A 14,923-nucleotide genomic window follows, 5' to 3' on the forward strand; every position below is an offset into this window, starting at 1 on the left:
CGTAAAGGATATAATAGTGCATGAGGTCTGTTTCCCTGCTGAACGACTACAAGTTGTTTCATTCCAGTTCTTACTGATTTATTTAAAAGCAGGAAGTTTCCTCCCACTCGCCCATGGGAAAGCTGTTCCGGGATCTGAATTCACTAACACAGCAATCCCAAAACCCGTTTGCTTTTGTGTTAGGTACCCCCACAGCAGCAGCCGCCACTGTTTTGCTGCAAGTGCTTAGGTACTGGACCAGCGTTCACATACTAGTTTCAAGTTGTTCACACGCACCCAGTAAAATGCATGCCCTGTTTTGGGGAACCCTTCTCTAATGGTTAGGAAGTCTCTGATTTTTAACCAAATTTTTTTCAGGGACAGGTTACGACCATTTTCTCTTATAATTAATAGCCATTTTCATTCACTGTTTGTTACATCCTGTTGTACCTATAGTCAACCTTTGTTTTTTCTAGATTAAGCAAGCCAAAGTCTCCTTGCAAAATACAGACTTTGGTCTGCTGCTATGCAAAAGTAAATAATTAAAGTATTAAATAAAATTAATCCTACATTTATAGTTAGGAAACTCCAGCACTCACTTTTCTCTGGCCAACTCGCTGCCTTTCCACGTAAGTTGTAGTCATGGGATACATAAATTATGAAACTCCAAAGGCTTCTAGGACACAAAAAATATTTGTTGTAGGTTTCAGTCTTTCAGTCGTATTATTTGCATATGAATGTGATTATCTGTGTTATGCAGCTACAGAGGAGGCTTTTGTACCTGTTAGAATAGAAATGGGGAAACAACATAATCTTAGCACATTCCACAGACTGAAGAAACAGACTAAGAAGTTTGTTTTGTTCTTAATTATTTGCTGATTCGGACAATATGAAGTTGAGTAGAAGGCTCCAGAATACAGAAACAGAAGTCTCAGCAAGTACGTATCAACTGTTGTGGTTGTACATATGTACAAGTGAGGGTCTGGATGGAAACTTAGTATGTTGGACTCAATTATCTCCTGTTCAGAAGATACAGAAAGACATGAATATATATATATAAACAAATATAGGATGTATAGTGCCTGATTATCCTTGGTTTGTACCCTCTATACTCGTTTATATCTGAGAACCACGAGTGTGCAGGGCTGCCAGTGAATCATTAGTTTTTGGTTTACTTGGAAAAAATGTCAGCAGCTACAGATCTGTGAGGAACAAAGCCCTGAATGTTTAATTTTCAACAGAGACGAGAGAGAGAGATTTGCCAGGCCTTCTCGCAGGAGAAACTGTTAGAGGAGAGAAAGGTTAAGTTTCTGCAGAAGGGCATGCATCTGAAGCTGATGGTTGTTCACTCAGGACTGTTGTGTCTTTCGATCCCTGTGAGTTATTTACCTAGCATTCCTTTGCAGATATGACAGCGGTAGACCAACATTCTTGATTTGAGTACTGTATTTCAAACATTTCATTTATTCTGAGCTATGTGTTAATACATACATGCTTTCACAATGCACATGCCATAAACAAATCTGTAAAAGGCAAACTATTTCTTGTGTACTTAGATCACCATTTCTTGTCATAACAATTCCAATTATCTTAAAAACATACTATAAATTATATGGTAAATGGTTTCATAGTGGCCATGCTGTTAGATGATCAGTTTAATGACAGGGAAGCTTCTATCTTGACATCTGAAATGAGAAGTTGACTCTTATCTACAGGGCTTTGTCAACTTAGATCTCATTTACTTATTACATTGTTTAACTAGTGATGATAATGTGTGAGATCCCAGAGCTATTATAAACGATTCATGATTGCTATATATATTGCAGTAGCAAAAAGGAACCCTTGGACCCAGACCGGAATTATTATTTAAAAAACCCACAGAACAGCAGATAACTGTCAGAAGGTCCAGTACCAGCACTTGGACCTAATCTTAGCTGTTTTTATAATTAACTGCATTTGAAACTGATTGTGTACTTTTTTTATATATGTCTGACACCATGGTGTGGAACAGTTAAATCCGTCCAGTGAGAGAGAAGGCATGGAGGAAAGAATAAAAATATTTATTTCCCAGCAGATGTAATCAAAACCTTTCATGTTTTAGCAGCACTTAGAACAGTGTATATTTTGATGTGATTTTTTCAGCCTTAGATTCTGGTGAGGGGAATAAAAAGTGGGAGCCAGTTCCTGACAGGGAGATCCTCCTTCAGCAAGTATCATCTCAACACAATACACAAACCTAAGCAATTAACCTCATGCTAAATGGATGCCTGTGGTAATCACTAAGGTCTGGATTTATCCCACCTAACTTTAGAAACCTATCTGAGCTGCTTAAGTTGGGAGTATAGTAGCTCTAGTTGTCTCTATATCCCACAGAGAGGCATTTTCAGGGGATGAATCAGATCTTCAGTGGGATGAACAGCCTTTTGTGCTGATGAAAAAGGGAGTGACTCTGGGTGTCGTATTTCTAACTGAGGCACTTCTGTTAGGTGCCCAAAGCTAGGTGTGATGGGGCTGTGACACACCATTGCAGCAGCTCGTACAGGCTTTCCTCTGGGTGTGTAGGTGTTCCTAGTGGTTGAGTGAGGAGGTTATAATGAAAAATTCAGCTGATAATAGATCAAAGCGATACCAAAAGATTACCGCGCGCTGCATTAAATGGGGAAGGAGCAATTTGATTTTTCACAGTACAGTTCATGACTCTGTACTTTGGCCTTGTGTTGTTTGGACTGTATAACCTTCAGGCAGTAAGTGGTAAATGATAACTCTTCTCTAATGTGACATTACTAACCATGAAAGGAATGTAGAGAGGTTGAAAATTCAATAACGAACATGTTTGCCCTGTTTCCGCTTTGCCCACATTTTGAAGTGGAAAGTAGTACGTTGAGCTCAATGCGGTTGTATCCTTTTCATTTCATCCTTTCTTCTTCCACTGATGCATAAGGCACTGCAAAAATAGCAGTATTCCCTGTCTCCCACAAACACAAACATTTTTGTGGTACTTAATTTCCTGGCCCTTATGGGTTTCCCCTTTCCCGGCATGAGAAGAGCCCAGGCCAGAGAGGGAAGATGCTAGCTTAGCTCCAAATTGAGGAGTTGCCTTTGAGTTCTTTTTTGGTGAAAAACAGGGTTGGGGCTTCCTGTGCTCAGAAGTGACAAAGGCAGAACGTGCTCACAAATGGCCCTTTCCATATGATAGTGTAGTTAATCACTGTTCTCCAAATAACTTCTGAGCCAAGTATTTTTGCAGAACATTCTTTAAAAGAGGGCATCTCAGCCAGAAGGTAGTCAGAGACTTACTCTAAGCTGAGTGAGTGAGCAAGTCCTGTTACAACTGCAGATACAGCACACAGGAGGGACTGAAAGAGTTTGGTCTGTATCCATTTTACACAGTCCTTGCTGCTCCAGCATTATGGAAGAGGACAAACATCATGTACAGCTGGGATCCTCTTCCAGTCCTAGATACAGAGAAGGAAACAAGACTGTTTCTGCAGCTACCTGCTTGTTAAGACAGTAGCACTTCCCTGCAAGGCTATTCATGCTGTTTCTTAGCCAAAATGTAGTAAACTCAAAACCAGGGCTGTTAACTTGTTCAGCATGAAAGGCTATTACATCACACCCTGCTGCTGGCAAGGAGCCTGGGAGCCAGGATGTGTGCAGCAGGTCCTTCAGTTTGGCTCTTTCCGAAAAGCCATGCCACCTATCAGAGCTCCATAACCTAGCTGGCTGATTAAAGAGATTTAAATCTGATGAAGACAACAGAAAAATGTTCTTTGATTCTGATGTTGTCTTAGGAAAAAAACAAAACAAAGCAAAACAAACAAACCCAACCAACCCACAGGCTGGGAGAAAAGGAATCCAGTCTGCAAATGTACAAGAACTCCCTATTTCAGCATTCATGTGGTTTAAGGCAATATATTAGAGTGCCAAGACATTACTGTGATTCAGCTTTGATTTACACTACAGTAAACTGATCATAGAAATTAGAGCCAGAAAGGCTGTCATTTACCAGTGAAGAAAGCTCTTGCAGTGTTGTTGTGCCCAGGCTAGTTTTAAGGGCCTTAGTATCAGCACTCCTTCTGGGAGATGATTCTGTTCCCTAATAGATCCTATGCACCGTAACAAGCCATCATTGTTTAAACGTTTCTCCCTATGGGAACTGTTGCTGTCCATGTGAAAGTGTGTTCAGTTTTAAAATGGTAAATATTTGTCATGTTGGCATGCGACTAATAGTAATGGATAGCTTTTTGGTGAACAATTAGATACCATCTTAATGGAAAAATGTCTTGAGCCCACCAGATTTTATTTCAGTCTCCTTTGACAGAGCATCATGGTGGCTCCACTGAATAGAATATAGGCCCATGGGAGACTTATTTAATATGGTTGGAAACTCCATAGTGGGATTCAGTGGGACATAAAGAATAAACAAACCAATAAACTCACTTGGAACTGAACATTACAAAAATAGAAAGCTTCAGCTATACCACACCACTTTTTTTTAACTACAGCTCCCATTTTATGAATATTCTTTTCTTTCACTTCACCTTTTCCTATTAGTCTTATCTTTTGGACCACATTTGGTATATTCCTCCCCTCTTAGTATTTAAAATATGCAACAAACATCTTACTAGCCATTTTCTATCGGCTAATTTGCATTTTTTTTAAAGCTACTTATTTGGTTTAGAAGAAAAAATGTTCAGCCAGAACCTCCTGAAACACTGGTTTCCTGATGTATTTGTATTCTGGTCGCAGTGTTCAGATTCATGGCAATCAATCTTAGGATGCAGAGAAACTGTGTTGCATAAAGTCGGCGCTTTTTTCTGCCCTAAGGAAATGTGTGTCTGTGTCAGCTTGTGGCTTTTTCTGCAGCCACAGAGGTAATTTAATCAACTATCTATGGATTCACTCAGTGGAGAATTTATTTTGATGGCATGAAGTCCTACAATTCCTGTTCCTCCTAGTCCTAGATCAAAAGGAGAAGGGCTTGGCGGAAAGGATGAATAGCCAGAATGCTGAGTCCAATCAACTCCCAGCTGCTTTGACAGCTCTCATAAGGCTGTAAGTAGCTAAAGCAATTAAAACTAGAGTATCAATGAGTCTTTTTTAAGATACACATTGGTACCAAAATCATGACCCCAGCATCCTAAAGACAAAGTTAGTGGCTTAAAACTAGGTTACTTTTATCACCCTAAGTCCTGCAGAATGCGTGATATAAAAAGGCTAAACCTAAGGATCTGGCCTCATGTGTCTATATAAATAGGTGTCTTTTTAACAACTAACATGATGTAAAAGGGTGCTTTAAGATTGACAGCTTGGTTCTACCCATTGAACTGATTTCTCATGGTGCAGTTTATTTCTGAATTTTAGACTTGTTAATTTAATAGCAGCCTGTTATTTTGCTAGAAGGTCGGAACTTCTCGTAAGACTCTATTAGCAATTAGAAGCTGGACACATACTCTCTGATTTAATGTAAAGCTGCAGCTTAATATAGGATCACTGACAGTTTCTTACCAGCTATATCTGAGCAATTTTGGAACAAAAAAATTATTCCCATCTAGGCTGTTTATTCACAAAGCAGTAGGGATTATAGACCAAAGTCTTTCCATGAGAATAGAGGATAGATGCACGGTTTTGAACATGTTCTGTTGCACCATGCCTGCTTATGTATCAGACTAGAGGGAAAATACAGCTAAGAATAAGCAAAAAATGCTTATTGAAGGGAACTCTATTAATTCCTCATCATCTTCACCTCTCTTAGCCCAGTTTTGTCTATATTGTATTTTTAGATACACTGTCTTTCATAGCTAACAGAGCTTTAAAGAATTTAAAGAGCTGGTTGATACCAAAAGGACATGGATAACATAAAGGAGTGATATTCCTTTCTCACTTCCTCACAACATTGCCCAGTCCCTTCCTCTGACTGGATGACATAAACTGTTGGAATTGGGAGAAATAAGGGGGACATCACAAACAACACTCACTTCTGTACAGCTTCTTTCCCCCAGCTTTCATATTTTCATAGAATGGTTTGGGTTGGAAGGGACCTTTAAAGGTCACCTACTCCAACTTCAACCAGATCAGGTTGCTTAAAGCCCCATCCAGCCTGACCTTGAACGTTTCTAGGGATGGGGCATAGACCACCTCTCTGGGCAACCTCTTCCAGTGTTTCACCACCCTCATAGTAAAATTTTTTCCTTATATCCAGTCTAAATCTACCCTCCTGTAGTTTAAAACCGTTATCCCTTGTCCTGTCACAACAGGCCTTGCTGAAAAGTTTGTTCCCATCTTTCTTATGAGCCCCCTTTAAGTATTGAAAGGCCGCAATAAGGTCTCCTCGCAGCCTTCTCTTCTCCAGGCTGAACAACCCCAACTCTCCCAGCCTGGCCTCACAGCAGAGGTGCTCCAGCCCTCGGATCATTTTTGTGGCCTCCTCTGGACCTGCTCCAACAGCTCCATGTCCTTCTTGTGCTGGGGGCTCCAGAGCTGGACGCAGCACTGCAGATGGGGCCTCACCAGAGCAGAGCAGAGGGGCAGAATGACCTTCCTCACCCTGCTGGCCACACTTTTTGTGATGCAGCCCAGGATACAGTTGGCCTTCTGGGCTGCAAGCGCACATTGCCACCTCATGTCCAGCTTTTCATCCACCAGACCCCCAAGTCCTTCTCCACAGGGCTGCTCTCAATCCCTTCAACCCCCAGCCTGTATGGATACTGGGAGTTGCCCCGACCCAGGTGCAGGACCTTGCACTTGGCCTTGTTGAACCTTATGGGATTCACATGGGCCAACTTCTCAAGCTTGTCCAGGTCCCTCTGGATGACATCCCATCCCTCAGGCATGTCAGCTGCACCACTCAGCTCAGTGCCATTGCAAACTTGCTGAGGGTGCACTCAGAGCCACTGTCTATGTCATTAATAAAGATATTAAACAGTACTGGTCCCAATACAGACCCTTGAGGGACACCACTCATCACCAGTCTCCATCTGGACATCGAGCCATTGACCACTACCCTCTGGATGTGACCATCCAACCAATTCCTTATTCACCAAACAGTCCACCCATCAAATCTGTATCTTTCCAGTTTAAAGAGAAAAATGTTGGGGGGAACCGTCTCAAAGGCCTTAGAGAAGTCCAGATAGATAACATCTGTAGCTCTTCCCTTGTCCACTGATGCAATCACTCCATCATTGAAGGCCTCTAGGTTGGTCAGGTAGGACTTGCCCTGGTGAAGCCATGCTGGCTGCCTCAAATCACCTCCATGTGCCCTAGCAGAACTTCTAGGAGGATCTGTTCCATTCTTCCCAGGCATGGAGGTGAGGCTGACAGGATAGTAGCTCCCCAGGTCTTCCTTTCCACCCTTTTTAAAAATGGGTGTAATGTTTCCTTTTTTACAGCCACCAGGGACCTCACCTGACTGCCGTGACTTTTCAGATATCATGGAGAGTGGCTTGGCAACTACATCAGCCAATTCCCTCAGGACTCTGGGATGTATCTCATCAGGTCCCATACTTATGTTCAGGTTCCTCAGGCGGTCACAAACCTAATCTTCTCTTACAGTGAGAAAAGACTTTGCTCTCCCAGTTCCCCTCTTGCAGTCCATCCACTCAAGAGGTGTGGGAAGAGAGGCTGGCAATGAAGACTTCAGCAAAACAGCTGTTGAGTACCTCAGCATCCTCCTCATCCATTGTTACCAGTTCGCTAGTCTTGCTCATCACAGGATATGCTTTCTTTGACCTTCCTTTTCTGGCTTACATACCTGTAGAAGCCCTTATTCTTTGCATCCCTTGCTAAGTTCAGCTCCAGCTGCGCCTTGGCCTTCCTGACCCCAGCTGTACACCACTGAGCAGCGTCCCTATACTCTTCCCAGGTCCTTGCTTCCACTGCCTGTGCATTTCCTTCTTGCCCTTTGGTTTAACCAGCAGGTCTCGACTCAGCCATGCCAGTCTCTTGCCTTCCTTTCTTGATCTCTTACACTTGGGTATCAAGAGCTCTTGCGCTCTACAGAAAGCATCCTTAAAGATCTGCCAGCTCTGTTGTGCTCCCTTGTCCCTGGGGGCAGTTTCCCAGGGGCTCCTATTGACTAACTCCTTGAAGAGCTGGAATTATGCTTTCCTAAAATTCAGGGTCCTGACTTTACTCTTTGCCTGACCTATATCCCTCAGGACTGTGAACTCCACCAGTGCATGATCACTGCAGCCCAGGCCTGACGTCACTGATGAGCTCACTTGTGTTGGTGATCAACAGGTCCAGTATTGCATCCCCTTGGGTAGGGCTGTCTATTACATAACTCAAGAAGTTATCCGCAATGCATTCCAGGAGTCTCCTGGATTGCCTACAGCTCACCGTGCTACTTCTCCAGCAGATGTCAGGGTGGTTGAAGTCCCGCAGCAGGATGCTGTAGCTGGAGTAAGAAGGCTTCATCAGTAGACTCCCCTTGATCGGGCGGCCTGAAGCAGACATGGACCACAAGGTTCCCTTTGTTGCTTCGGTCTCTAATTCTTACCCATAAGCTTTCAATGTGCTTGTGGCTATTCTTCAGAGACAACTCTTCACACTCTATCCATTTCTTCATGTAGAGAGCAACGCCTCCACTCCTCCTTCCTCACCTGTCCTGTCTGAATAGCGTGTGGCCATCGATAGCCACACTCCAGTCATGGGATTTGTCCCACCAAGTTTCAGTAATGGCAAGTAGTCCGGAGCTTTCTAGCAGCATGGTGGCTTCCAACTCCTGTTTGTTGCCCATGCTGTGTGCGTTAGTGTAGAGGCACTTCAGCTGGGCTGTCGGCCGTGCCACCTGCGTAGAGGAACACCCCTTAATTCTTTTGAGGTATTTCACTGGTATTCCCTTGTTGTCTATTACCTCAGAAGGCCCTGGCTCATCTCCGTAAGACTTCAGGTGTGCTGCAGTGTAGCTAGCTCATCTCAGAGCAACAGGTTGAGAGCCCTCGCCAGCACTCCATCCCTCTGACCTTGGTGTGTCGTTCCACAGCTTGCCATGGGCAAGTCCAATATTATCCCCCTCCCACTTCACTATTTTATAGTGTCACTACCTGCTTGTGCATGGGAAAAGCAATACAGCTCTTTAAAAATACAGCTTGTGTCTGTGTTGTTTTCTTTTAAGATTACAATCAAGCAAGTCTGGCCATTTGAAAGCCAGCTGCATTGGCTGCTGACTCAGAAGAGGACTAGATACCATCTTGGCAGTGGCTTGGAAAAATGTTTCCATTGTGCTGGTGAAATGAATGCAAAATATTTATTCTTTGAGCTTGTTCACAACAGCGTTCTCAGCTGGAACTGAGGGTGGGGCCATGTGGAAGACGTTTGTAGGAAGACAATAATGATTTGTACAGTGCCCAAGGTATGCATAATCTTATTTTATGATTAACAAAAGACAAGCTCCTACCAAATGGGGCTTTATAAACTGAAGTGTAAACTGGTGAAGTAATCAACAGAGAATAAAAGAGAAAAGGTAATGGAGGCAGAAGGTCAGCAAAATAAGGGGAGGGGGCAGAAATCAAGAGGGGAGGTTTTAATTTAGACTTTTTGCATGTTTAGGGTTACAGTAAATTGCCAGTGATACAGTTAATACCTTAGACTTTTGAAATTTTTATCTATCATACTTTTTCACTTACAACTGCACAAGCAAGGGCATCTGTGGTTCGTAGAAAGCCTTCTTCCTTGTACCTCAGAACAAAAAGCTACTACTAATCACTGTTTTGTGGTGTATGAGTGCATATGATTCAAGCAGAAAAATAAATAGGCCCTGAAGACCTTATTGCCCAAGAGCCTGATCTAGCAAAACAGGCTGGGCAAATTCTAAAATCTTAAGAAAGCATTGGCTTAAACAGGATTGTTACGAAGCACTACTTCCAGTATATGCTTGCAGAATAGATTTGAGGTGTAGCCATAACATAGCAGGCAATGACAGAAGGCACTGAAGAAAGGTAACCTGAAGGTTACAGCACTGAGTTTGCTCGAGGTTGCTATGTATTTAGGTTGCTGAATCTCAGGTGCTGTTTTGTTTTGGTTAACACCAATGTGATGATGGCCTTGATCCAGGAAAGCACTTAAATGTGTGGTTTATTTTAAGTATGTTGGTAGTCCTGTTGGAGACAACAGTACTAGAGCACTTAAAGCTGTGTGCATGCCTAGTCACTCTGCTAGATCAGGGTCTTTGTACAGTTTTTACTTTCTATTAAAACACTTCAAATGACTAGCACAAGTACTGAAGATGAGAAAGGAAGCTGATGGACAGACAGAGGATGGAAGAACAAGTTGGGGAAAACATTAAAGGTTCAGAAAGGACTGAGTGAGGGAAAGAGCTTGGGAATCAGAAGAGAGCTCCTGGTGACAATGGAAATACCTGATCACTGAGTGGCAGGGAGAGCAGCAGCTGCAAGATTGCTATCTTCCTGCTGTTGTGCGTTTGGTCTTTCAAGCTTTGGGTGTTGGGATTGTATTTACTAGGAAACATTCATGGTGTGTACCTCCTCAGTATCCAGCTCCTTACATAAATGGAAACAGATATTGATGAAGAAATGGCTTATGAAAGAAGATGACAGATTCCTCTCCAGCCCCTCTCCCTTAAGCATGCTGATAATGACTGCACAAGAGTACATCCAACAGACCTGCTGCACACAGGGATGGGGTGCTGCCAAAGCCCATTTCTTAGGGAGCATTGTGAGGAATAGTTTCCACAGACACTGCACAACTTTCTTTCATGGAATATGTCTTCAGAAAAAGACAGCAAGATGCCACCGAGCATGGCTATGGGACAAAAGGACATAATACAAACTGGTCACCAAGTAGTTTCTTCCACCATTCAAGATTTTACAGGTACAGAGGTTACATTTTGAAGGAAAAGAAGCCTTCCTCAACCTTCCTTCTTTTCCTCATGGCCTTTGGCTGTTGCTGTTTTTTAGAGAAGAAATCTTGGAATTCAAGGAGCATTTAAGCTGCAGAGTTTTTAAGGAAAATGATAATTTAGAAAGAAGAATATAGTCCCCACAGCTAGGGTATGCTTTAGGCATCAGAGGGAGCTGGCTGCAACCATCTGCCTTGAGCTCACTTGCGCAACTCTAAATCACTTGGTCTCTCAGTGCCTCAGTTTCCCATTTATAAAAAAAACACGGGGTAACACTTCTCTAAGTCAAAGAGATGATATGATGATAAATACACAAAAAAGTTCTGCAGAACTCAGATATTTCTAGAACAGGAGCTGCAAGTGGCTTAAGATAAGTTAACCGTAGATAGCACGTGTTGTATTTGAAGTTTGTAGCACCAGGCGGTTACACTGCAGACTGTACTTGTGTATGGGAAGCTATCATGTCTTCAGAGCACATCAAGATTTACACAAAAGATGACTGTAAAGTAGAGTACTCTTATGAGTTCTATGTTTATTTTAAAGCTTCCTTTAAAACAGTTCAGGCATTCTCAAGAACTGATAATTTTCAAAGAATTACCATAGGCCATTCTGTCCTATACATTATATAAGGATTAGTAAATACACACACATGCCCAAAACTTGATGTTGTGCACTGTAATGCAGACTTGCTCATTTTTACTTATTTTTTACCACAGTTAGCCATGAAATTACTTTAAAACCATGAATGAATGTAATGTTTACCTAAGGCTACTAATGACCTTAAATAAATACCTACAGTTTTTCTAGAGATCCATAGCCAGGCATCTATTCCAAACTCAGTGTGCCTTTCCCAAGAGCTTAAAATATCATCAAAACAAAGTAAAGATGAATATAACTGAAATGTCAAAGCCAAATCAGCTCCCCTTCTTGCAGGAATGTCTTATACTGTCCCTCACAAGGTGTTACTTGGGCATCTCCTGAGAGCAATCAAGCTGAAGCTCCAATGTTTAACCCAAAAGGCCAAGGTTAGAGAGTGCTCTTGGGATTGCCCAGCCAGCAGCAGTTTCCCTCCTAGATTCTCTTATGACTCAACTATTACCTTACCTTGTAATGACAATTTAAACAGCCAGTTTTCATACCACTGCTAACTGGGAAGTACCACTCTGTGTTAATACAGAAGTATTCTCAAACAGGCTGTTGAATATTTTGAGAGCCTGTGATAAACTGCAACAAAGAGGCCTAGGGAAGCATGTCAAGAAATAATTTCAGCTTTTTGTGGACATTTAGCTACAGACTGAATCTGCATCCAAGCTTATGTCCTTGCGAACCCAGTGTTTGCCATATCCACACTATAAGCATCTGCTGCCCATGAATACACTTTTGTATCCGCAGCTCCACAAGCTCTGCAGTACCATGAGCATGGTGGCAGGTTTGCTGGAGGTGTATCCCTGGTCCTTAGCATGGAACTAATTTGAATTTTTTCAGTTCTGCTTCCTGGAATACAGGGAAAAGCCTTACCACTATTTCCATGTCTCTTTATGGTATTGTTTGTAGTCATAAAACATTTAGCTCAGACATTTGATATGCTTCATGCCTAGCACAGTCCTGCTTCAGTCCTTCCAGATGGTGTCAAACCACAGAACCAGTACAGAGGACTATCTGGTTTCACCTGTAGTGTACCTGAAATGATGGCAGGATATAGTTAAGAGGCTGTCAAAAGGGAAAGCGTGCATGATGGAAGGAAGACATCCATTGTGTGTTGCTATCATTGCAGATTTCTTTTGTCCATAACAATAAAAAAGAAGCAGCACACAAAAATTAGGCCTGGAGTGATCAGCAGTAGACCTGGAAGTAATTCAGGAGAAGGGTTACATTCCTCAAGCTACACAGATTCAGCGATCTGAAAACCAGCTTTTTGTCAAATTTTAATTTATTTGGAGATGACAGGTCAGCCATAGGCTCTGTGTTGAAGGAAGTTTATTAATATATTGGTTTGTCTCTGCATCTGAGTAGCTACTCTGAAGTAACAGACTTTACAAGCTTTAGTGGGGCCACTGATGGCACTCATGCCTAGAGTTTGTCAGCTGTGGCGTGGGCTTGAAATCTAATGCAAACACACAGCCCCTGAGTACTACGGGGTAGTCCTTCTTAGGTGTTTAATGTCCTCTTAGAACTGCACTGAAAAATACTTCATTAGAGCTGCCAAGATGCTCAGGGGACTGGAGCATCTCCCGTATGAGGAAAGGGTGAGAGACTTGGGTTTGTTCAGCCTGGAGGAGGCTGAGGGGGGACCTCATCAATGCTTATAAATATCTGAAGGGTGGGTGTCAAGAGGATGGGGCTGAACTCTTTTCAGCGGTGTCCAACGCCAGGCCAAGGGGCAACGGGCACAAGCTGGAACACAGGAAGTTCCACCTGAATATGAGGACAAACCCCTTCCCTGTGCGGGTGCCAGAGCAGGGGCACAGGCTGCCCAGGGAGGCTGTGGGGTCCCTTCCCTGGAGACATTCAAAACCTGCCTGTACGCGGTCCTGTGCCCCTGCTCTGGGTGTGCTCAAGCAGGGGCTTGAGCAGGGGGGTTGGACAAGATGATCTCCAGAGGTCCCTTACAATCCTTACCATTCTGTGATTCTGTGACCTTTGCCTGCCTCTTTGAGATAGCTTTCAAACACTCCTTCTGGAGTCCTATTGAGTATTGACACCCTCAGTCATGACAAGCTCTGCAGAAGGTGGCCACCTATAGCACAGCTCATTTGCTCCATGTTTAGCCTGCAGTTACCTGCTTCTTAGCACAGCTCGTGCCACAGAATGAATTATTTGTGCAGTCCAGGTCTATGTAAATTTCTTGAAAAAGTTTTGTTGAGATTGTGGGTGATTCAGCTCTGAGCTGAAGGTTGTCTCTATTTTTCAGTAAACCACCCTCCTAACCCTGACCTGCATCATCTTCCTAACATCTAGGCTCAATAGATCTGCTTCCAGCCTTTCAAAACTGCTGATGATCATGAAAACTACATTTTAATGGTAGGATACTAATCAGTTACTAGAATTTTGCAGAGTTTACTGAAGCCCAAAGTGTGGTATCAGTTAACTTCAGGCTTTGTTAGGGAAAAGGTGTTTCATTTTAAGTTTAAAAAATATCATCACTGAAAGCTGGTGTAATGTTTGCACAGTGAAGTCACTATCCTTGACCAAGGCTTTGAAATATAACACTAAGATGAAGAAAGCAAATGGTGTGTAGTAAATGTGTTTATTTAAATCAGATTTGGCTCTCAGCTTTTTTTTTTTCAAATTTGCTATTCTCAGTGGCCTCTGCTCTGCAGATTACTCATCAGTACTCTGGCCTCAATCCAGCTGAAGTATTTAAGTAAGTGCTTAACTTTAACCAACACAAATAATCCTGTATTTAATGCTAGTGAATCAAGACCCAGGTAAATGTGGGCTTACGCTTACTCTTCTCTTCCATTCACTTTAAATTAGTGGATGCTTACCTGTTCATTTCCATTAGTATTATCTTAATCTGTTCTTTGGGGTTTTTTTTAAATGCATGTTTGTTACAACAAAATATCTACTGTAATCATGCTTATTTCCTGATTACTGCAGCTCTCTCCAGCAATAATTTCCCCTTACCCTCAACCATGCCCCGCACTCTGATAAGAGGTAGGTCCTATTTCAAAGAGACCAAGAAGCACTCAAGCATATGTGTGAAAACAGCTAAAGTGTATCTTTTTGAGCGTATATGATAGCAAACATCTAAGATCAGAACACTTGAAAACTCTGGGATAGTTTAAAACAGTAAGTGGCATCCCTGCATTTGCAGAATCAGGTAGCACGCTTGTAACATCGGTATTCCTAACAGAGTCGGGTTGGTTTCTCACAAGTACTTAACTTCTTTGAACTCTGTGTTCAAAAGGACAGAATTTAAACTGTTAGGTTGTTTGATTAGTAACGTGTCACGCTGATAATATTGACTCCACCTATATTCTACATCTGAGGAATTAATACTGGCCAGAGAATGCCTCTGATACTCTTGACCCAGAACTCTGCCTTATCCGAGTTGCAGCCTGCTACAGGATCAGACACACAGCT

The 14,923-nt window shown here is 42.5% G+C and overlaps 1 protein-coding gene across 5 annotated transcripts in view; it reads left to right on the forward strand.

Annotated features, from left to right (window-relative positions):
* PRKAG2 (protein kinase AMP-activated non-catalytic subunit gamma 2) overlaps positions 1 to 14,923 on the forward strand; it is a 231,489-nt gene that overhangs the window by 156,976 nt on the left and 59,590 nt on the right. The window contains exon 1 of one of the 5 annotated variants that reach the window (XM_064445082.1): positions 1,287 to 1,355. The exons of the other annotated variants lie outside the window; for them this stretch is intronic. Within the exon in view, the coding sequence (XP_064301152.1) occupies positions 1,302 to 1,355 (54 nt within the window). The 5' untranslated portion in view covers positions 1,287 to 1,301. Of the gene's footprint in view, positions 1 to 1,286; positions 1,356 to 14,923 lie in introns of those variants that run through there. 5 annotated transcript variants of the gene reach the window in all.

This window comes from Phalacrocorax carbo, chromosome 2, assembly GCF_963921805.1.
Source record: "Phalacrocorax carbo chromosome 2, bPhaCar2.1, whole genome shotgun sequence".
Lineage (NCBI taxonomy): Eukaryota > Metazoa > Chordata > Aves > Suliformes > Phalacrocoracidae > Phalacrocorax > Phalacrocorax carbo.